This window comes from Anser brachyrhynchus (assembly GCF_964034855.1).
Source record: "Anser brachyrhynchus genome assembly, chromosome: 2".
Lineage (NCBI taxonomy): Eukaryota > Metazoa > Chordata > Aves > Anseriformes > Anatidae > Anser > Anser brachyrhynchus.
Genome location: NC_137695.1, coordinates 47,866,258 through 47,891,479, shown reverse-complemented (window position 1 = coordinate 47,891,479; position 25,222 = coordinate 47,866,258). Strand labels below are relative to the sequence as shown.

Below are 25,222 nucleotides of genomic sequence, written 5' to 3'. Positions count from 1 at the left end.
ACTTGCATTACACAGGGAGCTTTGTACAGCTCCCTCACCTTCTATGTAATGCAGGCCACCAAACTTGCCCTCCCTCTTCCCACTCCAACTAGTGAACAAACAAACTGGAAACAGATAGAAAAAAAAGCGCATCCCCATACCCCATGCTGCTGGCTGGGAGGCCTCAGCAAGACCTGCTGTACCTGGCTCGGACAGGGAAAGCTGTTTGAGCCACCACCACCAGGGTGAGCACCATATGCAAGGTGCTCACTGAGGTGGAGCGACTCAAGATGGGCACACATCAAGGGGCATGGTCCAACACTCCCTGAACTAAAAGAAATGATCTAATGACTTCAAACACACACACAAAACAACACAATCATGTGCGATTAGGTTGCCACTGTATTTAGCATGTATAAAGTCCTGCCTCATACGCAACCAATATCCAAGCTAAACTACATGAACATCAGCTTCAGTACATTAACACACAATCTGCCTAACAGCATGCCTCTTAATACCACTGGGGAAGAAAAAAAAAAAAAAAGACATGTCAAGGACCTGTCAGACAGTTCATCTATGGTGGAAACTATTACACCCGCAGCAAACCAGGTCTTCAAACATTATGGATGGGAACAGTGTCAACAGAAACCTGAGAAGTGGTGTTGATACACCACAAGAGCATAAAACTCCCCAGTTTATCCCCAGTTATCCTCCTCAGTTATCCTCTCTACTGCTCCACAAGCCTCAAAGACCTTTAGAAGCTGGGTATGTGTTCAGTGCAGCTTTTCTGCTAGCTGGGAGAAGCTGTGGGAGAGAGGAGTGGGATGACCACAACTCCTTCAAAATTCAGCAGAAGAGGTGATAACACTGCCTGTGCTCTCAAACCGTGGGCTCATTTCCTACCCACAGTAAGGACGAGCAAGAGCACTCGACCAGAAGTGGAACACAGAAGAGAAGCACAAACACATAAGCACACACCAACTAGTTACTAGTAAGGGAGAAAGAAAAACAAACAGAAACCCAACAACCCTACTGAACAATGACTGGGCCTAAGATACCACGCAGTATGTAAAGTTATTAAAATATGTTACTATTCCAAGCCAAAGCAATGATCAGCCAGCTGAGCTGTACCTTCTTCCTCAGGACAACATAGAAACGCAGGTGAAAACAGTGACAGCAGCTGAAAGATCATGCTATAACACTGGTTCCCCCACCACTATTCCTATTTAAACAAAGATACAATTAAACCTACCTGCTAACAAAGCAGGGCCAAGAGATTTGGCCAAGTAACACTAAACAAAGAACAGACTGACTCAAACCAGATATTTATCATGATTTAAAACTGGAGGGGAGTGGATTTAAACCTTGTTTTGCATTACTATTGTTTTTCTCCTATTGAACAAGGTTTTTTTGAATTTCTCACTTTACACAATTATTTTTAAGGGTCTGTGTAGAGTTGGCATAATTTAAACTAAAAATGCCAAAAACACCAACAAAATAAACAAAAAAGCAACAACCCACCATCACCACCACAATAAAAAAAAAAAAAAAACAGTTTTACAGGACTGGAAGTGTCATTGTTTCAAATCTCCATAGCAGTCTTTCCAAAATATTTACATAAAATATCAACAATGTTTACATAAAATATCACATAACAGAATGAAAACTGCTGCTCACAAATACAGTGATAGGATGAGAATGGGCTGAGAGGAACCAACAAGGAAACAACAAATCCCCTGCAAGCAGTCCTAACAATAAATAAATAAATAAATAAACAAACAAACAAACAAAAACAAACCCATGCCTGCTGTGTCGTGATCCACCTACCTTCAGGCTGGGATTTACTGCTTTGGACCAGTTGAGTAAACATATAGAAATACAATAAAGAAAAACTAAACATCTGTTTAGTAAGGATGTCCCGTTCTTCCAGAAAATAAGAAAATTATCACCCCACGTTTCTTCCTACTGCTAGAAGCCATTGCAGAGATGGCTATTAGGAAGCTCACCACCAAGACATGCCCTCCCACCAGTTCCTGCCCTGCACTGGATGCTAAGAAGACCTGGCAGCATTGGTGCCCAGGCCAGGGAGCCTCCACATGGGCTCCAGCTGCTGGCACTCTCCCCGAGAGCCTCCTTGCTCTTCAGGGATGCCTTACATCCCTAAATGTGCAAAGAGCTCCTAGAAGCTACTCCACAGCTTCTTAACTGTCTGTTAAAACCACCGTGCCTCATATCCACCTTCTTTTGTCGTCTTTATGTAGTCATGTTGTCTTTATGTAGCATGGTGCTTTCAGCCATATGATATTGTGTTTTAGGCCGTGTGGGAACCGAACCCAGCCCTCTCGCAGGCTCTGCAATCGCAGCCCCTCTCCAAAGCTCTGGGCTGGGAAGAAACGCAGCAGGCTGACGCCCTCTTGAACGCGGACAAAGCCAGACCTCCAGCGCTTGCGGATACACAGGCCTCAAAAGCCACTTTAGGTACCAGTGTCAGGGAGAGACACAACAAGACTACAAATTCCTAAGCACCCAGCAACCCCGGGCCTTTTACCAAGCTTCGGTCACACGGAGCCACTCACTAACGAGGCTGCATCTCAACACATACCATTCCCATGCGGGGCTGCTCGCCCTCGGCCTCCATACAAGTTAGCGGTACAGCAACAGGGAGAAGCCTGACAGCTGCCCTCAAACCCCTACGATGTAGTTCAGAAACTGGCACAATCGTTGTCTCGAGTCATCCTTCTGCTTACCGGCCTTGTGTGCAAACGTCAAAAATGACATAGCAAAGTAACAATTCCCTGTTTAAAGGGCGCTCTGTATCCCCGGTATATTACCATATACATGCATCTGTGTTCTTGGGAACCCAGGGATGTTTATCTTAACAACAGGCTGTGGAATTTGAGGAAACTGGGCCAATTATCTGTGGCTTGGTGCCATTAAAGTCAAAGTTGCACTAGCAGAGAGTTTGGAACGGTGTTTTTAGAAAATTCCAGGGGAATTAAATGAACATGGCAATACAACACTGTGTTACAGTCTTTATAAAAACAAAAAACCCCACTACACTCCTTTAATGAGAGAACTACGCAAGTTAACAGGTAACAATGCAAATTAAGAATTAAGAAGTCTTGCTTCCCTTCCAGACTAAACCATCATTCTTAATTGTGTAATGAAGCTGAAATCCAGCGTCGTGGTTTTCCCAAAGGACCACAAAAATAAAACCCGAACCCACTCAGCAGTGAAGGATCAAGTTTTTCCAAGAGTCTGGAAACCGATTTGGGAAAACAATCAGAATAGTGCTTAAACATGGTGCTTTTGAAGCCATCCTCGGGTACCTATGTGTGGATACATATTCTCCAGAACGCAGGGCAGATGATTCCGGACACTGAATTTCCTCTACACACCAGAGTCAAGGCACAGGCCTTAAGAAAGCAGTTAGCCAAACTGCCCCTGCCAGCCACTGCTCTGCTGATGACGGAGGAAGAACTCGAACTGCTGTACGTGGACCAGGCAAGCTGACCTGCTTACCAATCAGTCAGTTGAGTTCCCCACTTATCAGCGTGCCTTATGACTTATTCATATCTTAACACCCAGTCAGAAAGCATTCTGAGTATACCAACAGCCTGAGGCGAGCGAGCAAGCCAGCTTTCAGTGAGGAGAAATAGCTCTTGGACAAACATTATTCCTATGTCAAGGATTCTTTCCTTTGTGTGCTTTACAGCTCCACTGGTAGATGGAAATTTCTCTCAAAACTCATTTTTCACTATAATATCAAAAGCAACCCTAGCATATGCAATGAGATGACCTGGACAAATCTGGTCAAATACTTCAGACATGGTAAAGCCGGAAGTACACAGAGTAACATATAGGTTTACAAGTATGGGGAAAACAGCATTTGAAGCTTACACACACTTCCTTCAACTGAAAAACATACAAAAATATTACTAATTGGTTTTGTTCCCAGTTGAAAAGAAAGCATCCCACAATACAAGCACAATGCTTAGAAGTGTCTTCCTTCAAAATGTTATTTTCATGGTCTAAATGTGGCAGAGTTTGGAAGATACTGGTCTAAGGAAGGTAAAGGCCTTATCTGCCTCAGAACCAGAATTGGGATTCGTTTTTCTCAACTCATGAACATATTCTATCACAAGCAAAGTTATCCTTCCCAATACTTACTTTTCCATAAAATGGTAATATTTACCCAGATGTAAGACTGGAACATGTCCCAGACTTTCAACGTCCACAGTTACATTTGAAGATGATGATAAACTACAACATCATAAGAAATATCACTAAAACCAAAGTAATTGCCTGTTTCAAAGACTTTCACACTCTTTGCTGCTTGTGCACAAGCAAGCTTCTGTCAAGGGAGTAGTGCAAGATTTAGATTTCTAGATTAACAAGCAAAATGGAAAGTAAGGCCTACATGTACAATCCTGAATATAAACACAGGATTTCCTGAAAGGAACAGACCACTTTACCTACTCTGTAAATCCCCTGTGAACATTGCTCATTTGGCATACAAACTCTCAACTGATTGAAAACAGGTAAATGAAGAAGCCAAGATTTGACGGCTGAAGCCAATAATATTTAAAAGTGCTTTGAGACAGAGCACCCTGAATTTCATTATTTAGCTCTCAATATTTTTTTGGCTCTCTGTCCAGTATGTTCTAGCAACAGACATCAAAGCTTTACCATATCTCTTTTGCTGGCAGGAAAGAGTATGACACTCTCCATGCTACTGAACAAGCTCCAGGGAGCACTTCTTGCAACTTCACCTGGCAGACCGGGAAAAAGGAACTCTCTTGGAAATTGTTGCACATCTCATCATTAAAAGAGTATTTTTAGAAAAATACTTCTGTATCCTCTATAGGCACTGACTTCCCTGAAATGAAGTCACTCCATTTAACTCCTTCTATAACTCACCTGGGAAAACTTTCAATCCAAATACAGTCATGCTTTAAGCACAAGCAAGTTGACATATTACACAGTATCTGTCTGAGGTTTGGGGATCTAACAGAATTTTCCACAATAAATGTTGAATTGCCATCACAAAGCATGCCCAACAGCAGTAGAGATCTCCATGCCATTACTTCCCCCATACAGCTACCAGTTTTGGCTTTGTTTAACAAATTATTGGGTACCCTTTCAATTGGAAGAACATAGTACTCTATTAAGCCATTCATGAATCAGTTCAAGCAAATGTAACAACCATATTCCAAAGTGAAAACTGCAATTTTTCCCCTTCCAGGATGCGGGGAATTAAACATTACAGTTATTCCTAGTGCAAAGTAGAGACCAGGGTACGCTAGACCATCCTTACCTCCCCTGCTGTTCTGGATCCAGACTCAAACCTCCAGAAGCACACTGTTGTTTGTCTGTACCAGCTCAAGGGTTCAGCAAAGACACAGCATCCCATTACTACTAAGAACCATTTTCTGGTCTTCTCAGTAGAATATTTAGCCAAAACTCAAAAATTGAAGCCTTGTAATATTATAAGGCTCTTTTATAGGCTCTTATATCTTCGCAATGTCTGATCGCCCACTGCAGAGAAGCTCGGTTTTCACATGCCTGTCCCTCACCACAGAAAGAAGGGGGAGGAGGAGGACAAGTGCAGATAGTTCATTTATATTATTAAATAGAAAATAAAAATTCATCAAGAAAATGCCCTACCGATATTCATCACTGCACTGGAGCCTCCATGGGAGGAACAGGAAGCACAGCAACAGTTTCCCGTGACTCAGGCCTAGCAATAATTCCTGTGTAAACTTCTATCATCAGCAGCAACTGACACATCAATGCCAAAATAAGCCGCTCTCTATAGTTAGAAAGAGCAGCCAGCTTTGAGGCAGCAGTAAGTCTAGCACAGCCCCTCAGGGCTGAATGCCTTGGTGGTGACAAGCTGCACCAGAGCCTTCCCAGAGCTCTTTCCTTACAAGAGATCCACAGGTTTCCATCACAGACCTGCAGTTCTGCTGCTCCTCCTTCCCTTGCTCCCAAATTGCTGGTCGGTCCAGACTCCACCACCACCTGAGGCCACACAGCTGCCTGCACACCCTGCCCGGTCTCTGCTGTTTGAGCAAGGCATGCTGCTGCCCCCTCCTCTGCAGGAAGAACCGCTGCTGAAATGCCCTCTTCCTCTGCCCCTCTCTACCTACACTGAGGGCAATAAAAACAAGGAAGTTTATTAGTAAGCAGGAGGAAAATGTCATCCACTTGACTTGGATCCATGGCTTTCTAGGCTAAGATCGCTTGCAAAGTGTGCCAGAAGGGCCAGATAAGAGACCAGTTTTGCCTGAACTCACCGTGAAAGCGCAGGGAAACAATACGGCGCACACCTGTAAGGTCTCCCGCAGGGCCCTTTGGCCAAATGAGGGCTAGCACGCCAGTGCAGGTACTGAACAGAAAGGTGTGTTACAGCTCCCACTGATTTCAGTGTAGCCAATGGAAATGTACAGTGAGGTAGGAAAAAAGCAACACAGAAAAGTTCAGTAGCAGACAACAGGTCACTTAACAGCTGGTACTGCATTTTGGGGTATTTCTGCAAGTTTTCTCCTCCTAACTTTTGCATAAAAGTGTCACTTCTTAGGTTCCCATTCTTTCTCTAGCTTGTTCAGGCCTGAATGTACTGAGCACACAAAGAACAGAGCCACTTGTTAACTGCTCAAAGGCCTCTATATAGAGGTACCCACTTACAGCACAATTAACAAAACATATAAAACCTAAACAGGTAACACAAAAGAATATATTCTTGCTATTAAAGTGCACGTATAAAGTACTGGCATAATATTTAGCAGAAGGTTTCCAGATTCAGACAAATTTTTCCTCTTTCCCCTTGCATAAATTTATTCTTATTTCATAGGAACTTTCCTTTTTTGCAGTAATGCATCTCTGCTACATCACTGAAGATATATTAATTCATCCTGCTCAGCTCTTTATTTTTTTATTTTACTTTTATTTATTTTAAAACTCAGTTCTGGTAATTTTGATGCACGTTATTGCACAGCGGTAGCGCATAATGCTGCAGATGAAGAGAGGAAGAGAGGCTGAGCCTGCTCTATCCGTGCTCCAAAGGTACCTGCACACCCTACACAGTGCTCCCTGGCAGTGCAAAGAAAGGGACAACCAGACAGGACACCAGCCACATCATTCTTATATTTGCCAAGACAGCTGTCAGGCTGAGAGAGAGATACGCATGCCATCAGCCTTAAAGCCAAACATCTAATGTTTAGCTACCATAGCATGGTTTGCATTCATCATCAGTTCCTCTAGCTGCAAGACACAGGGCACCACCATATCCATTGGGTTTAACTGTCATGGCCTGTGTTCTTCAGATGAACTACAAATAGCTGTAAAAATAAAGCTCAACTTCAGCTTAGAAAGTTTGCAATTTTATTACAATACACCACGTTCTACATGACAGTGGACAGAAAATACGTGACCTGACAAAGTTGAAGTGCCATATGCAGAGGTTTCCTAGAGTTAAACATCCTGCATGGGCAGAGTTGCACAGCCAGATTAAGCCCAACAAAATCTTGAAGACTGCACACATAGCACAAAAGTCAGCCCCCCCACAGTAATCTCAGCATGGCACACCAGACAAAACGAAGGAAGATGACGCTCAGTATGAACGTATCCAGACTGACTTGTGGAAACAAGATGACATACATTTGAAAAGATATTTTCATTTGGGTGAATGAAAAAAGAAAAAAAAAAAGCTTTTCCTATCAGGTGGATGACAGTATCCCTGGTATGAAGAGATAGTATGGTGGCACATATAAAGCCTAACAATAAACAGTAGAAAGACAGATGGCTGATCTTTTACTTCGGCATGCCTACAACTGCTGGATTTCACGGAACCTTGTTTTATTAAGCACTGTAGCAACTGATACTGCTTAGCTTACTTTACCTTTGGTGTCCCCACAGCAATGAAACACACATCACTGAGAAGTTTCTGCTATGTGGCAGCGTTCCCAGGTATGTCATTTAGAGAAGTCTCAAGCAGCTTTGAATTCCATTTTGAATTCTCTACCTGCAAATTTTATTTGCAAAGATTAACGTGAAAGCCAAGAAAAGCATTCACTCAGCCACGCATGTGAAGGCTGAAACACCGGGGGTGACCTTTGAATTTATTTCTGTTCTAAATCAAAACACACATTTAAAAAAAAGAGTTGGAAGGTGGGGGGAGCATGGCAATATACTTAGGGCAGTCTCGCTAGGTATATTGCCACCAGGGAAAGACAGCTGCTTTCCTGCTCCAAATTCATAATGCAGCACATAAATGTGCTTACTGTTGGGCCCTCTTGTGCTTTCTGCTAATTTGCTACCTCAGCTGTCTGTATGTACAATAGCTCCATGAATAAAATAGATCAAATTGAAGCACATGAGGTTTTTTTATATTAATTTTTCATATACTGAATTTTAATCATTAAAAAGCTGCCTGTACCTTGGTATCATGATCGTATTCAAGGTTCTCCAATTTATAACCAAATCCCTTTTTGGTGACATTGTCTGCATCACCCTTCCCTAGTTACTGTGCAGTCAGAAAAGCCTTGTGGATAAGCAAATGCAGTACGCAAACTACCGTCACTCCCACTGCATCCTAAATGACTCAGGTCAGAGCCTTTCCACCAAAGCATGATGAAGAGCAACAGCTCTTGGATTCACTACTGAAAAGGATCGCAAGAAGCTGAGCCTTTGAACACCACCACGGTCCCGAAGGAAGCTTCCCCTTGTGTAACGTTCCCTTAGCGACATGGAGATTATTCCTAGCCCAAGGTATGCTTTTTCTCAAGCTAGCAAACCTGAGAAACATGACGTTTCTTTGCAAGTTACCAAGAAATATGAAAACAGTCAAAAACAGACCTAACAGTGGGGGAATAAAAGGAACCTTTTTCTCCCTTCCCATTGCACACCGGCAGCAGCTCCCTTTTACAGCTCCCCGCCAGGACTCTGTCCCTCGGTGACTCTAAGCGTCTAACCAGGCTGCTAAAAATAGCTTTAGCAACAAGACATGCACATTATCAGCGGAAAACATTTCTGCAGACCTAGTAACAGCCCCACAGCTTAGTCTGGTGGCATGAGAGACTGAAGAGGCAGACTGAACAACAGTTTATCGAGTCCGGGAAGCCTTCACTGCATGCACATCTCTGCCCATCACAGACAGAACGTGTATTTTTGCTTGTGAAGTATCCATTACCTTGGAAATCTCAATAAATTGTATTGAAAATGGTATTTTTTCCATGAGCATAAGTGCATTATAAGCAACACTGACTGTAAAATCAGAATATGCTAGAAACCTATCAATAATGTGAAGTACAGTTAAATATACATTAGTTTGCAATTCAGCAGTCCTCCGCAATTCTTTCTCTGGATGTCTTTATAACCAACATGTAATAAAGTATGTGATACTTTGTAGGTCATGGCAACACTTCAGAAGTTATTTTTCTCACTATAAAATTGTAATAAAACAGGGAGAGATTAAAAGGCTTGCCCAGGTCACCTTTGTGTGGATGTCTGTGTTGTGGGTTCTGTTATTGCATTGCATGCTATGATCATTACTTCTGGAAAAATGCACGGGATCCTTCATCACCCAAAGTCCTGAGCTGCACAATTAAAGGCTAGAGTCTCAAAAAACAACGTGGGACTTTTCTCCATCAAACCTCGAGACAGGAGAACTTCGATTGCACTGCATGGAATGCACGAATGCATTAACACCAAAAAATTACCCAGTTGCTTATTCTCTTTTCTGTGGAAAAGACTTCCCTTGTTTAATAGCATGAATTTAATGGAATGAAACATTTGGTTTACATTTCGGAAGGCACTTTTAACAAAACCTGCTCCTAATGCAAATGAATCAGATCGATGCTGTCCTTCACGCAGATTCTCTCTCAAAAATTTGAGGCAACCATTTCTCGTCAGTAGCAAAGCAATTAGTGGAACATCCAACATCAACTTACAAAGTTTTTAAACATGAAGATATCCTGTCCTACACAGTCACGTCACAAAACTGTGACTGCATTAAGAGCTTGCATTTTAAGAAACCTGTGTGATATCAACAACAGTTACTCCACTCTCGGAACATGTTTCAGAAGTATTTTCTCTTGTGCAGTTAAAATCTCCAGCTGCTTTCACACCACCAGTACAGTTTTACCCCAAATAAATTCCTGTGCAGATTTGAAGTGATACTTCAAAGCATATATATATATATATATATATATTTCTTTTTAAATAAAGATTTAGAGTGCTTTCTTTTTTCTTCTTAAGTTTAAAGTAGATTTTAGCAAAGCAGAATTTTCCATGCCTACAATAAACACCCAGGGAAGTTCAGGGAGTCCACTTGTCCATTTGTTTTTCCCATGACACTTTCACTGGAGGGCAAGTCACATCAGTTACACTGTGACCTTCCTAGTGATGTTATGTTAATGACCATGCCAGAAACCGAGTTTTCTGGACCCAGTTAAAAATCTCTGTGCTGTTGATGTAATAGCTACAATATTGGGAAATACGCAAGTAAACCAGTGCTTATGCCTACCTTGAAAAAGAAAAAGGGGAAAGAGTAGAAAACCCAGTGAAGCTGCAGCTTTCAGAGGCAGAGGAGAGTACTTGACTGACCTGTACTTTGCCATTTTAAGATAAATATTTCAAGTTTCTTTTGCTTTTATTGAAGGAGGGGGTTGAAAGAGTCATGCATCTGAACTTATCTCCTTTCCTCTCAACTTGGAGAGATGAGCATTTTCCCTACCACACACATTCTCTCTCTCTTTCACCTCTCCAGGAACTTCACTTATGGGCAGAAAAGGAAAAGCCCAGCCCAGAAGTCACCAGTGCTTCTCAGCAAGCTGAACAATACCCTGACCACAGGCACGTGTCTCTTCTTGTTTCACCTTCTTTATCAAAGTCACCAGGAGCAGTACCAAACAAGTTTATTGAAGACTAAACTGCAGGAAGGCTTCCCTGAAAACTGGCTAGCCCAGGACCAGCACCGGTATGGGAGGGCTGATTTTCCTCCACTTTCCCTTGTACAGTTGTGTGTAGCTGTGCAGTAACAGTTGGCAATGCACTACATTTCCTGAGAATAAAGAGTGGGGTTAAGGGAAGGAAACAAATGAACAATCCAGCCAGGAACAAATAAAAATAAGCTCAACGTCTCTTATATCAATACATGTCTAAATTAGAATTTCCACATGATATCTGAGCTATCTATATTAAGCCTCCCAGGCCAAGCTTCCACTAAATTAAGCTCTCGAGTGGCTCAAGTTCACATGATTTTTTGAGCCTAACAAGGCATCCATTCTTTCTGAATCTGCTGTAGTGAAAGTTTCCTTGTCAGCTACATTTTTCAACTTCAGTTCCAGCTCTTTGGTGAAAACCTGAACGTGTCAAGTCAAATGACATAAGGAAAACATTTCATCTCTTTTAGAGCAAAAGGTTTTCAGAATAAAATGTGATCAGATGGGACAGCACCACAGTCAATGAGGAAATAGTTTCGGTATTTAAAAACCCAACAACATGGGAACCACAAGGTGAAATCCTGGGAAAACCTGAGGATTAGAAGTGATAGGAGCATAATTCCTGTACAGCCCAACAATGACTAGCAATGATTTGAAGGCAAGCTATATTGCTCTGAAAGGCCACATGTCCATCCCCATCTTTTATTTTATATTTGAAATGAGTTGTGCAAGAATAACCCAAACTGAAGTCCTAATTAGAAAGGCTAGTAAATGTATTATGAATTAGTCCCAACAGTTTCAGTTCTCTTAAAAGACTGCATTAAGATTTATTCAGCTTTCTTGCTAGTGTCCAAAGACTGCAAGTTTTAGTGCAGACCTACTCTTTGCTTTTATCCAAGCTCCCGTCACCCATTTAGAATCAGGCTGCTCACTGAACAACACCTCAGGACCATAGGGCAGTTTCTAACCACAACCTTCAGGTAGTTTCCTCTGCCTCCAACTTTCTTCTCAGAGTTTGTGTTAATGCCATACGCACAGATGACCAGAAAAAATAAAAATATTTCTATTGTAGTCCACACCATAGATGTAGATAAATTAAACAGCAACACCCAGAATGCACAAAAGATAGGGGGTGAGGGATATAAAATAAAATAAAGTGTTGAAAATATTTCTGATTTTAATGTCTTCCTTCAAAAAGACTTCCCTCCACGAGTACTGATAATTGCTTAATTTACAAAAGGAAAGTAAAGCCATATAAAAATGAACAAGGAAAATTTGTCAGATCTACCTCACTCAAGAATACTTTTATTTCTTTAGTCTACTCCCAGTGGACAAGGGCTCCTACTAGAATTTAAGAGCCCTTTGGTTGCAATGTAATCCTACCTGAACTGGTAGGGGCAGGGAAGGAAGAGAGTAAAAGGAGCTAAGAAGACAGGTATTCTTTCTACCTGACATGAACTCTTATCTCTGTCCAACTACAATTTTGCTCCCACAATTTGCAAAGTCATGTTACAGATGCTAACAACTCTATCATTTTTTTTCATTTCCTTCTCTTTGCTTTCCTACAGTTGTCTAAAAACAGCACTGAGATTTTTTGAGTGTGTTCAGGATTTTAAGTACTGCAGGTAGTGTCAGTCAATGGCATTTTTATGAAGTTTGTAAATATGAGGCTTTTGATTAAGAAATTTCAACTTCCTGCAAGTCAGTCAATCACAGAGCAAGGAACAGCTATTACAGGCATTGTTCCAAAGCTAAAAAGCTCCCAAGCATGCAAAGGCCCTTTAAATTGTTTTGGCACAGAGATAAAATGAGTTTTGTAACAAAGAGCATGTGAAAAAAAAATAACAACTTGATTTCTTGTTTAACTTGATTAGAAGCAATTGCAGCTTTTTACAAGTTCACTAAATGTGCTTATGCTTTTAACAAAGTCCAGACAGAAAAATTGTGGAGTTGTAAAAAGAATCAGTACATTACATATATTTGTTCCTCATTTGATCACAGCAGTGAAGATTACTACATTTGAATTTACTGGAAAGCAAACAAGTTCACAGTAACTATGTTGGGTTAAAAAATTCTGTTCAGTTTTCGCACCTCCCAGTCACCAGAACACAAGCACTTAACTCTGACAGCAACCACATATTTCAGAGCCATCAAGATTTTACAATTACTCTCAAAATAATAGAGGTCTATGAAAAGAGAGTTGATCCCTTCTGAAATTCATGTAATAATTTGTAAGCATTTTGTCTTTTCCTGTTTGAAAGTTCTGGTTTCAAATTTTAATACAAGCAAGAAAACCAAATTCAAATGTGCTTAAAAAAATAATGACACCCCCAGCACAAGTCATCTCTTGTTCCAAAGGAAACACTCGTAACTGAGCTCCTTATATTGTAAGAATTTCCATTTTAACAACAGAACAAAGTCTAGCATACCAGTTAGACAGGTAGCACTAATAGCATACTTCAGTAAATAGGCTTGAAGTTACCAAAGTACCGGTTAGCATACAAATATTAACACCTCCACTGCCCCTCATGCTCCAGGATCACCAACATTAATAGGTGATACATGATTTATCCATGAACATCCTATGGGTATCCCAAAGAGATGTAAATTCTTTGCAGTCCACAGCCTGCAAAGCTGTACAAATAATTCAGCCTGCACCAATTCACCTGCTGCCATCCCAGCAACTGTTTAATAATAGTATCATGACTTAAAATACCTGATGCCCAAAGCAGTTTTGTCTATAGCCTTAAAAAATCTTTGATAGCAAAATCTTTGATAACTCAAATTCCTACTGGTTTATTATCAAAAAGAAAAGACAAGACATTATTTTATGGTGGCAGCATTTTAAATAACATGGCAGTTTACTACCACTAACTTTAGCCTCCGAGGTACAACTCCAATCAGGGGAAGAGGGAGAAAACAGCCAAAGAAAAAGCAATCCTTGACCCCTTCCAGCACGGCACACTGTTGCTGCCCTACTTTTGCCCAACACGGCATAAGCCTCTCCCCCTGCCCCAGAACAAAACCTGTATGTGGCAATACAACAGCAGCTCGGCTCAGCACTCCCCGAGAAAGCGGCCAGGCAGCGTTCTGCAGCGCAACAGCTGAAAAACAACACTGAACTAAACTGCAGAGTAAGGCAATCCTAGAAGTACTACAGCAGCATTTGCCATGTTCCCACTCTTTTTTTGAGATGATTCAAAACATGGCTAGCAATGCCTCTGCACACACACGACAGACATACTGCACTCAAAGCTAAGCCCTGTGAAGCTCACAAGCAGGGAATCGCAACCCCACAGCAGTCGGCACTGTACCTGGTTGTCAACTCGTTTTGCTCTTCATCGTCTGTAAAGCATTCTTCCTTTCTCGAGTCTGCTTCCCCCCTCCAGAATTTCACCATTTGGCTAGCAGGCTCGCTTTAAGTGTCGCTTCTATTTGCGTTTCCCCCACACGAAGAGCTCTTGATGCTGTAAGGTCATTTGAATGCTATTGTAACTTTGGCTCCCGCACAAGTTTCCTCGCCCTCTCTTGGCTGAGCAGTTGCACAAGCTACCAAACTGAGTCAAAGAGAAAGGGTCAGACTACTCCTCTCTTCAGTCTGCTACATTAAAACCTTGATCTTCCGAATACATTTTACAACATAAACATTTTTAACCATGTCCAAATCTTTTAGTTTCAGCACAGAGCTGCATAGGCAACTGTATGCAAACATCCTCTGAAGGGAATACATGTTAGCAAAGCTTCTCCTCAAACATCATAAGCAAAACCAGGGAAATGCATACCAGCATGAAAGCACCACAAAATGTTGCCAGAGTTTTCACAAAAAGTAGTGAGACTTATCTACAGGAAAAAAACATACAGCATCACTTTAAAATGCTTTCATTTCAAAAGGCTAAGGCTTTCTGCTGCAAGTCTCGACACACTGATAGACAAACAGAGCTATGAGCTCATCTGGCAGTCACACAAGTACTCCCACAAATTAAGCCCCGTTTCATTGAATTTATGTTCCTAAAAGACACAGATAGTCACAAATTCTGCCCTCCCCAAAATGGCATTTTTATATAGTACATGGGCTGTCCCCTCAGCAAATTCTGTGTGAAGAATTTGGAAAGAATTGCTCAGTAGTTTTCTTTAAGAATGAGAAATTTTATTTCCCAATTTGTCCTGCAAGACAGATCCCAATTGTTCTTCTCAGACCACCTCCTGTCTCCTCACACCCAGGACAAGTTTGCAGTTGCAGCCACCTCTTCTCCCAGCAGCAGCTCTCTCTGTGGACTGATCCAGTTCTCTGTTTCTAAACAAAGGATGCATAAATTTCATCCTCCAAGGGGAAGTCCACACCAGTGACAAACATTTGAATCACTGTAGCTACGGAATGCAACTCCCTCCCAGCAAAAACTTCTTCAAAACAGATACCCTTTCAGACAAGAAAAAAAAATAAAAAAGGATAACCCAATTTTAAGCATTTCTCATCTGATCCTGCTTGTTGAAGTTATCTTCCCCATCTTGTCTAACTACCCAGATTCTTAAAAAATAAAAAAATCAACTGCAATTATTCAAAAGGCTCACACTTACATTGATGGTTACTTACAGTGCTCCCTATTACATCAAAAGGCTGATCGCTGACAACCCAACACCAATGCAAAAAAAGACTCCTCATTTCAGACCGTCTTCTTACTATAGAAATCCTTTACTCTCGTGCATGTTTTCACACTGATTTACATTCAATCACTTCATTATTCTCCAGTTCATGACTGAGCATAACCATATGCCTGGACAAAGTCCAGCCTTCAAGATACATAAACCATCGTTTGCTTCCTCAGTGGAGCTGCAGATATTCCCAGTGCCTTTTCACACCACCGCTTCCTGCTTGACGACAGCCCTGACTCATGCAGTTTTAACATATTAAAGCACAAGGACTGTTATGAGTATCAGGCTGTGATTACAGCAGACTGAAATTCACCATATGGTGAGCGGTGGATTTCATTAGGTAATTTAAATTTGCAAATGGAGCCCTGCTCTCTTCTGCATTTCTGAATTTCATCTTAAGTTTGCACACAAATACCTACAACGGGAGAAATAAGATTTAAGCCCAAAAGTGAAATAAAGAGATTTAAAGTAATAACAAGAGAAAATATTTCATACAACCCAGAATCTGAGCCAATTATTGTACCTGTTTCTGTTTCAAAGAAAACATCTTCCCACCCCCAAGTTATTAGAAGTGAATTCCACGGTTAGGGATATTATTTTTTTTTTCAGTATACACAGCAATATATGAATGCAGCACTTCAGTGCTCAGGGAATGGAAATGGAATTTAAAGGTTTAAATTTCAGAGCAAAATATTTTCTTTTCACCACCATGCAGAAGACAGAAGAAAGATTTCCTGTTCATACTCTTTGTGTACAAGCTGGAATTTCTTCCACATTTCCCTAAAATCCTGGCAAATGAGGTATCTTGTAAAAATCAGTTTTTCATTTTCATTCATTTTTCAGTTATGAAATTGACTTTTTTTCTGGGAATTAAGAATTTTTCAAGCAATGCTTTTTCCCAGATTTTCCAGGGAGTGCATGTAATTGCCATCTTCCATCTGTCTTGCCCATCCATCTTTAACAGCAGGAAGATTTGCCTACACTATAATCAATAATGAACAGACAATAAGACTATTTATCCTTTGCCAGACTGTGTCATTGTTAAATAGTCAGTAAATCCAAGTAAATTATAGAAGGTTTAGTATTTGGCAGCCTTTATTCTGAAATACAAGTCATTACTTTCTATGTATTTTGTGCAGCTCCATGCAAAAGTGCTTATGCAACTGTGATGTGAATTGCCAAATCAGGACACCTTCACACTGTAGAGGCACTCTACTCTATTCATCTTTAAATAATTAATTTGCTGTTAAATAAAGGAATCAGGAACAGCAACTTTCACTGGGAAAAAGCAGTTTCCATGAAGACACTGATGTATAGTACCTGGGTAAATCGTTCCTGAATGACCACCCCCTCTTTTTATTTCCCCTGATTCACAGTAACAAAAAGGCACGTAGAAATCCCAAAGCACATTCTACTTAATATAAGTGTAGTACACCCAGTGAGATCCTCTCTACTCCTGAAGGATGGGAAAACAAATTGATAACTATGAAAGGAAGAACAGCAGGAGACAGATTTGGACACCTGAGCGTCACCCCAGATTTTGCGAAAATATAAACACGGGACCTTTATTAGCAACAAGCAAGTGGTTATTTGGTGCTGCTTACACACAACAGTCTTTCATAAAGAAAGGTCATCTTGCTGATAACATAAGACCTCCCAAGCCTCAAGGCATTAACTAGATGCCTCCTGCCCATCCATAAAACATGATGCCACCACAGCAGAACAGTCCAGGACTGCGTGACCCACACCATCCATCTACTTGCTGTGTATCCTCAGGACTGTTGGCTTCGTGGGTTAGTTCAAATACCTTTGCAGTGTTGCCAAATCTACAGCCCGACACATCTCTTCTTTGACAGCCTATTTGCTATGGACCAACTCATAATAAGCCCTACGTGCAAAGCACAAGCTTTTTTGATTTCCTTTACCTGCAGTGTATTTCAACTCAACCTTTCTAAACAATTTTATCTGATAAATATGCAATATAACTTTCAGTACTATTTGTGCTTGGTGGTGAGGAAGAAAAAGGTCATTGTCTTTTCCAAATAACGTAAAGAGAGACTGAGGAAGAGGATAGTTTGTCTGTGCTAACAACTAGTGTCGTTTTTACTAATGCAAGGTAACAAAAGCTTGTACTTTGTAGTAACTGTTATCCAGTATGGTGGGTAGAAAGATCCAAACTAAACAGATGTGCCAAGACAGCTTACAGAAAAAAACACGCATTATTTTCCAAGGAAGAATATCCCCTATACAGCTATTTCACACCCACACAAGCAAGTATGTGTTCAATCCAAAATCCTTCCCCTGCAGCTTCTCTGAAAACTCTGTACGTAGGCAGCATAAATTATTATTCTGAACCAGAACACTGAGAACATTTATCAGCTTTCCAGATGCCCAGCACAGTCAGCAAACAGATTCTCTTAGCAAATGGGCAGAGTAGTAGACTGTCTTAATATCAGAAGTGTAAAGTAGGTTATATGGCTAACGTAAGAAAATCATAAACTGCAACGCATACAACGCTTAGGATGAATTTAGACAGATTTTGCAAAAACAGAAGTGAGCACCGTAATATAGGAACTGTTTCCACTTTCCTCCTCCTTCTCTAATTTAGATTTGTGGTGTAGTATTAAAAAAGTCAAAGCAATTCAACCTCAGAAGTAAGAGTAAAATAAAAGCAGCTTGTTCCTGAAACAGTCATTTTCTGCCCTGGCAATCCTAAACCACAGTACTAAACAAACAAACAAATGTAAAACGCATCGACAACAAAAGCATACACACAAGAAAAAAAACCACAACAACAACCCAACAAGTTCTTCCATATGCTGGAGTGTGCAAAGGTCTGTTTCTTTTGAATTACTTTAAACAATTCATCTGTAGGTTTTGCAACACACAGCAGCATGAACAAAGCAGTAAGCTTACACTGAAAAGGAACCTTACCGTTCCCATTACTGTCAACAGGACTGATGCAAAAGACGAGTGCAATGATGCTTGCTCAGCATATCTGAATGAAGACTGCTCTTAAGGAAAAGAGGAAAGGAGGTACTATTTATTAGAAAACTCAGCATACGTTCAATAGACTTCGATGGGCATCCATGCCAGGGACCTGCTGCAGGGACTGGCTGGGGAACGCAGACCAGAGCAAGTACAGGCGCCCGTGGTAAGAGGCAGCAGCTGCAGATGGCTGCATTAGGCATTTGGTACATCTGCCTCCATCCTCACGGGAGCTGCTGCTCCATATGGCAAACAGGTACCAAGGTCTGCGTGCCTCTTAGGAAGCCAGTTTGAAAAAAAAAAAAAAAAAAGAAGAAGAAGAAAAAAAAGCACAAACAGAATAGATTGTGAGCTGCTTCTAAATAAGAATTGGCTTGGTGTCATTCTGATTATTCTACAAGCCTCCAAAATGGTGTCAGGAGGTTGCCAGTAGACAAGTAGACAGAGTATGCATGCTATCCCTCCCTCAGCCTCAGATTCCCTTTGCTGGCAAATTTGTTATTAAGTTGTGCTTTTAATTATGAAAACCATAATACTTCAGAACAGACATGAGATTAAGAACAACGACAAATACTTGGTGTTTGTTCTCACTCTTGGTTCCACGCAAAATCAAAATAAGCGTGCTGTTGGGTGCAGATAACTTCTGTAGGCACTTACTACTTTTATTTTAACACCACTGAGGACAATTGGAACAAGCTTCTCCATGCGTCTGGGCTGCATAACCCTTCACCCAACTTGCATCTGCCAATCCAAAATATCAAGCTAATCTCTTTAGTTTTTAAATGGCATAACTTAACCATCAGGACTGTAAGATTGAGTTTATGCAGCAGTCTTACGCCAATTAAGGGTCCAGTTGTGCTCTCAGTTCCACTCTGGTGATTCCAATCAGTACAGCTGGCTACTTTGGATTTACACAACAGCAACAGTACAATACAACAGAATATAAAACTGGAAGCTTTACAAACTAAAAGACTATTAAAGTTAATGCTTTGGCTAACTGCTTAAATCTAAATGTTTTGCTAGGTTGGAAAAATACAAAATACAAAGCCCCCACCAAGGAAACTGGCCCTATAAGCGAGGCTAAATTACTTATATTCCAACAATCTTATCTAACCGGGCATACTCTCAAAACATCTAACCTCTCCATTTGGCAACCCAGCGTTGTATTCAGATATGGCACCATTTAATTATGAATCAGATTGCTAGAAGAGAATAGGACAGTTAACTTACTGCTGTTTAATGAGCACGTTCTTGTTAGTTGTGAATACACTCACTGTACTCATTAAATCGGGAGGCAATGAAGTTCTCAATACATCATTAAAAGGATCCAGGAATGCTGCTGCTTTGTGCAGCATGACTACAGCTCTGCTCGACAGTTGGAAAACAAGCAAGAAAAGTAAGCCCCTTCCTGTCAGACCAGCAGATCTAATTTTAACCTAGGAGGAGGGAGAGTGCGAGAGATCTGCTTTTTCAGAGCTTCACTCATTTAGAGCATAAATTTCTCCCTTTATTGCTGACTTGAAGCAAGAACACAGTCTGTACTGTACGGCGGCAACGAAAAGAAGCATCAGGCCTATTGAATAAAAAAACAAAAGTAATACAAAAATCACAGCCCATCTTCAATACACCCAAGGAGCTGGAGTATACATTAATCTATCGTTCTGTCAGTTAACAAAACGAACCTTCAAAAACAAAACACCCCTGATGTTATCCCTCAGTATTTACAATATATTAATGAAGACTGAAGAGAGCATGAAATGGCTAGCAGGCTCCTCTATGTTCTCCCAGAATAGATTTAGGACATATGTTTAGTGAGAGGATGACACTTTCATCTGTGAAGGGCTGATCCATGTACCCACAAAGATACACACCCACATGAGAATCCACATCTTTAAAGCATTACACAGCCACAGGTAAATTAAAATGTAGCTGGCAACTGTTGGGATTGAACTCACTGCAAGGTAAGCGTGTTCTGCCAGAAGACGTATGTGAACCAGCATCACTGATGGCATCGCCGGAGCTGCAGGGAGCCCCCAAGTTAGGATTTGACATGGGTAACTGCTTCCTCTAGCACTTTTTTGGGAGGGGAAAAGGAGAAAATGCATTTCTGAAACACGTTTATAACAAATCCTCTTCTCCTTTCCCTCTCACCTCGCACACAGGAAATTGGAAGTTCAGAATATGGCCACTGGGAACAGGGGGCCCTCAGACCAGGGCTTAATACTCTCAGTGCATAACTCGAGCACTTTAATCCAAGCAATTATTTCCCAGTCAGAAAGTTGTTGATACTGTAAGAGGATATTTAAATGGTGGATCCCAGTCAAACAAGGCCCGCCACCTACCAAGGAACTGCTTTAAAGTCCAGCAATCACCAGCGTATTTACCACAGTCTCCTCCCCTCATGCAGCAGTGACAGCCCATCTCTTCCCTCGGAAGGCCACGTTCTAACCAGCCACGACAGCACGTCATAGCTTCACTTGCTCCAAGCCTTCAGGACTCTGAATAAGCCCCTGGAGCTGATCAAGATCCCGATTTTCTCTGGTTTTGCCAACGAAATCTTCAGGAAAAAAAATCCTTGTGATTAAGCAGTCAGACTTAGAGCAACACACCATGACTAATCTTCTTAAATTTTCTCTGGGCCCTGGGCTGTAATCTCAGTAACACAGGAGGCACTGTTCTTTTCATGGGAGCTATGTGGCTGGATGGACTGTCACAATCTTATCCGATGAGCTGCTGATTCCTTGCCATTACCCATCTGAGCCATCAGAAGATGGGTTCCAGCACACAGACCAGCTCACTTTGGTGCACGCTTACGGCAGTGCTTGCAAACCGATGGGGTCTGCAGAACAGCGCTCACCCACGTGAGCAAGACTTCTGGGGTCACATTTCACGGCTCTCCACGTTGGAGTAAGCAGAGGCACATGGCTCTTCAGGCCATCCCCACCAGACAGTGTAGAAGAACCATCTGGGTCTCCCCAGTGGTGTAAAACACCATTACTGGGAAGTAGGGAGGTTAACTGTCTGGGGATGGGGAGGTCAAGAGAGGCAATTGCGTTCAAACTGTAATTAGAGATGAACCTCTTGCCAGAAATACGCACCTACAGATGGGTCCCAGCACCTGACTAAAAGCCCGGTTCACTGACTTAAAGAGAAAAGAGGAAAATAACAACAACAACAAAACTTCAGCTTCACATCATTGTTTTGTCAGTGTCAGATAAGCCAATGACAGAAAGTGAGTATTCAGATTTTCTGATCAACTATATGGTCTGTACCTGTAACATCCAAAAAGAAAGATGCCCAGAGAAAATACATGGAAAAAACAACATGAAAACTCCCCAAATAATTCCATGTTACATTGTTTATTTGGGGTACTGTTCTCTTTAATCATACTAAAAACAGCTCCTGTATGAGGGAGCTGTCTGATTAGAGTTAGGAAGCTGACAGATGGCCATATAAAAATAAAAACACACAAAGAAGAAAACACAGTATCTGATGTTTAACATAGGATACCACTTGCAGCATCTCAGCTGTTTCAGCTCAAAAACACCAACAAACTTTAATGACAGAGAGGAAAAGATGATGCTCAGGGAATTGTCTGAACAATGTTGTCCTGCTTAGCAACAACGTTATTACATTTAAAAAAAAAAAAAATCTGTGATACAAGTAATAAAGGGACATACTTGTTACCCACTATAAATACCTGGCATTTTTCAGCTCCTCATGTACCTCTGTTTTACCATTTAGTCAGTTGTGAATCTTCTTGGTAGATACCTTCCCCTTATGCATTTTGTACAACCCCAAGCACATCAGAAGTCCATAGAAGACCAAGCAGCTTGTGACTTACACTTCCAGGATACTTGATACTTTACACTGCTTAACTGACTTCCAGAGGGGATACAAATCACACATTTAAAACAAGACATGCATTCTTTTTTCTTTTTTTTTTTCTTTTTTTTTTTTTTGCGGTAGGAAAAACTTCTCTCACTGCTATACGCTGTACTACCATAACGGCAGTTCTTCCCACATATTGTAATCCTCACACTGTTAATAACTCTTTCCCCTGTATTACATTTCATCTTATGCCTCACCACTTACACATACAATATTAGAGCAGGAGCAGCTTTTTGTTATATGCATATGAACTGTGATACAGCACTGGCAGTGTCAAAGGAAATCAGAAAACAAACATACAAATGGCAGAACACGCACACCTGAGGACCTGAGTCGTAGCTAGTCCCGTAAGTCATACTTTCCAAACAAGGCACTTGTATTTATTCTCATTTAATCACTTCTTTATTCTTCAAATACTTCAAACTATTTTTGATTCATGCAAGTTAATGTAAAATATCATGCCCAGCTGCATGGGAAAAAAAAAAATTATCTGTTTGTTGCATGGAAAAACTCCTTGTCAGACGTTTCTTTTTCCATGTACTCCACTGCACCATATGTGGGGGCTGGAAGAGGGCCCAAGAACATCTGCCACAGACTTTAAAACCCCTAATAATAGCACAGCTGGTGTCCTCAGTCCAGCGATCGCAGCGGACTCACGTGATTGTTCCTGACACCGGCCCCCAGCCCAGGCAGAGCTCAGAAAGGCTCAACAGTTGGACATGTCCATTCATCCCCAACTCCATTTGCATTGGCAAATGAACAAAGACAGAAAGCACATGGAAATGCTTACGTTTCAGGTAGTTCAGCAGTGACCATCTCCACAGGATTTCTCCATGCTCCTTTCATTAAACTCTAGCTTCCCAGTTCACTCTGTATTCCAGAGAATGAAGCTACTCAAGAAAATAGCTTCAAGTCTCAGTGATCATGGGTTAGAAACAACACGCTTTAATTGCACTTAACCGTATCACCAAGGGTCCCAGCATCCGTTTCCTCCACCCCATATAAGCTAATGACTATCTTCCATCCCAGCTTGTTTAGTTAACTCAGAAATAAATGTTTCTCCCTGCCTTCTTTTAAAGATGTTCAAAAGCTGGTTTACAGAGCAGCAAAGTTACGTTTCAAAGAAAAAAAAAAAAGGTATAAGAGCAAGGAACTCAGGAAATGGAACTATGTTTTAGCTCACTTCAAGTTAGCACTGGGCATTACCTGGTATTAAGGGGTGCAGCTAGCAAACGGTACAGAGGACTTGAAGGTGGGAACAAGGAAAGCAACGTCTAGGTGGGGAAGCACTGCCTGAGACTTGCATTATAAGTCAGCCTACCTCCTGTCCTCTTTACTGTCATCTACACAAAATCCTTGGTATCTTCCAACAGTCAACAGGCATGAGCTTGGTTTACTTTTTAATAGTGTGTGCAGGCACACCCTGGAAGGCAGGACCTGACCCAGCACCACCACCGATACGAGCAGCAAAGCGTTGCACAGCCACGGGTAGCCCCTGGCAAAGCACGAAGGGGCAGCTACGTCAGCACATTTCTGCAGCCACTGGAACAAGAGTGTGAATGCTGAGCTCCAAGCACAGCCCATTTCATCGGTCTGCTATAAAGCACCAAGATGTGACACTAACAGCCTCGTTACACAAAGTTTTCATTCTTGTTTCCCATGAGGGAAAAAAGGGGGGAAAACAACCAGAAAAGCAGACAAATTCCCACACTGTTCAACAATATTGGCTCATTTTAAAATAAGAGCCATTTAGCAGATAACCATTCTTAATTTTCCTCACATCAGTGAACAACAAAGAAAACAAAGAGAAAATACAGAACAAATTATTTTTTAGTTTATATAAGGCATTGAAGTCTGAGAAAGGCTAACTCACAAGATCAGCCCAGTAATCCTAATTGATTTGGCCGTGACAACTGATGCATGACTGTACGTATGTTTCTGTGCCTTACTTCTCTACTAGCCCTCTACCTAACCCCTAACTTCCCTCAGAGCCATTGTGATCAAGGTAGATACTAGGTAGTATTTTTTCCTCTCAGGTCTCACAGGTAAATTATTAAACTACACACCCGCTCTTATTTCTGACTTCATTATCATAAAATATATATATAATAATATATATATAAAAAATATAATTATAATATATATATTATATATATATATATTTCAAGAAACTAAGCAAACTGCCCCATGTTTTCAGTCAAAATCTAAACATTAGCAAGAACTAGGACAAAGGGGGAAAACAGTAACCTACAGTGGAGGAGCATCCATAGATACAAAAGATGTGGCCTCAGCGAACACCAAGCTTTCCATGAATCCTTAGCAATACCTGAAACACACAGCTGCCCAGTCCCAGCCCTTCACAGGAGGCTGTATGTATCACATTGCAGATTTCTGACAGTGCAAGGGAGGCAAAACCGCTCCATTCCCACCTTAAACCGCAGCTGGGGAGCTAACGGTGGTGCCATGGCAGCAACAGCTGTGTCACAAGTGTTGGCCCTGGCTGTGGCAAGGGGCTGGGCTGTCAGCAGCAGTGAATTACACTGCTCTTTAAAAATACATTTGACATCAGACACATTTAAGAAGTCTGTTGCCGTGCTGTTGGTTGTGTAACAGATACAGTAACTACAAATAAGATACCTGATGTCCTTCAACCAGGCAGGAGAGGCTGCTGTTCACAAAACAAGCATAATCTCCCAGAGGCGCAGAGAACTAACGAAGTTCTCCTACCCAAACCAGCTCAGCCTTGCTGGCTCTGAGTGGACACGACT

The 25,222-nt window shown here is 41.3% G+C and overlaps 1 protein-coding gene across 17 annotated transcripts in view; it reads right to left on the bottom strand.

Moving 5' to 3' along the window:
* TRAK1 (trafficking kinesin protein 1) overlaps nucleotides 1-25,222 on the bottom strand; it is a 137,361-nt gene that overhangs the window by 91,737 nt on the left and 20,402 nt on the right. For 4 of the 17 annotated variants that reach the window (XR_013945819.1, XM_080578331.1, XM_080578335.1 and 1 more), the window contains exon 1: nucleotides 14,240-14,389. The exons of 9 other annotated variants lie outside the window; for them this stretch is intronic. Coding sequence is in view for 6 of the 8 variants with exons in the window: in XM_080578331.1 (XP_080434457.1) it covers nucleotides 14,240-14,325 (86 nt within the window). In the remaining 2 variants the exon portion in view is untranslated. Of the gene's footprint in view, nucleotides 1-14,239; nucleotides 15,434-15,500; nucleotides 18,500-25,222 lie in introns of those variants that run through there. 4 more of the 17 variants (XM_080578337.1, XM_080578329.1, XM_080578327.1 and 1 more) reach the window with 3 other exon arrangements.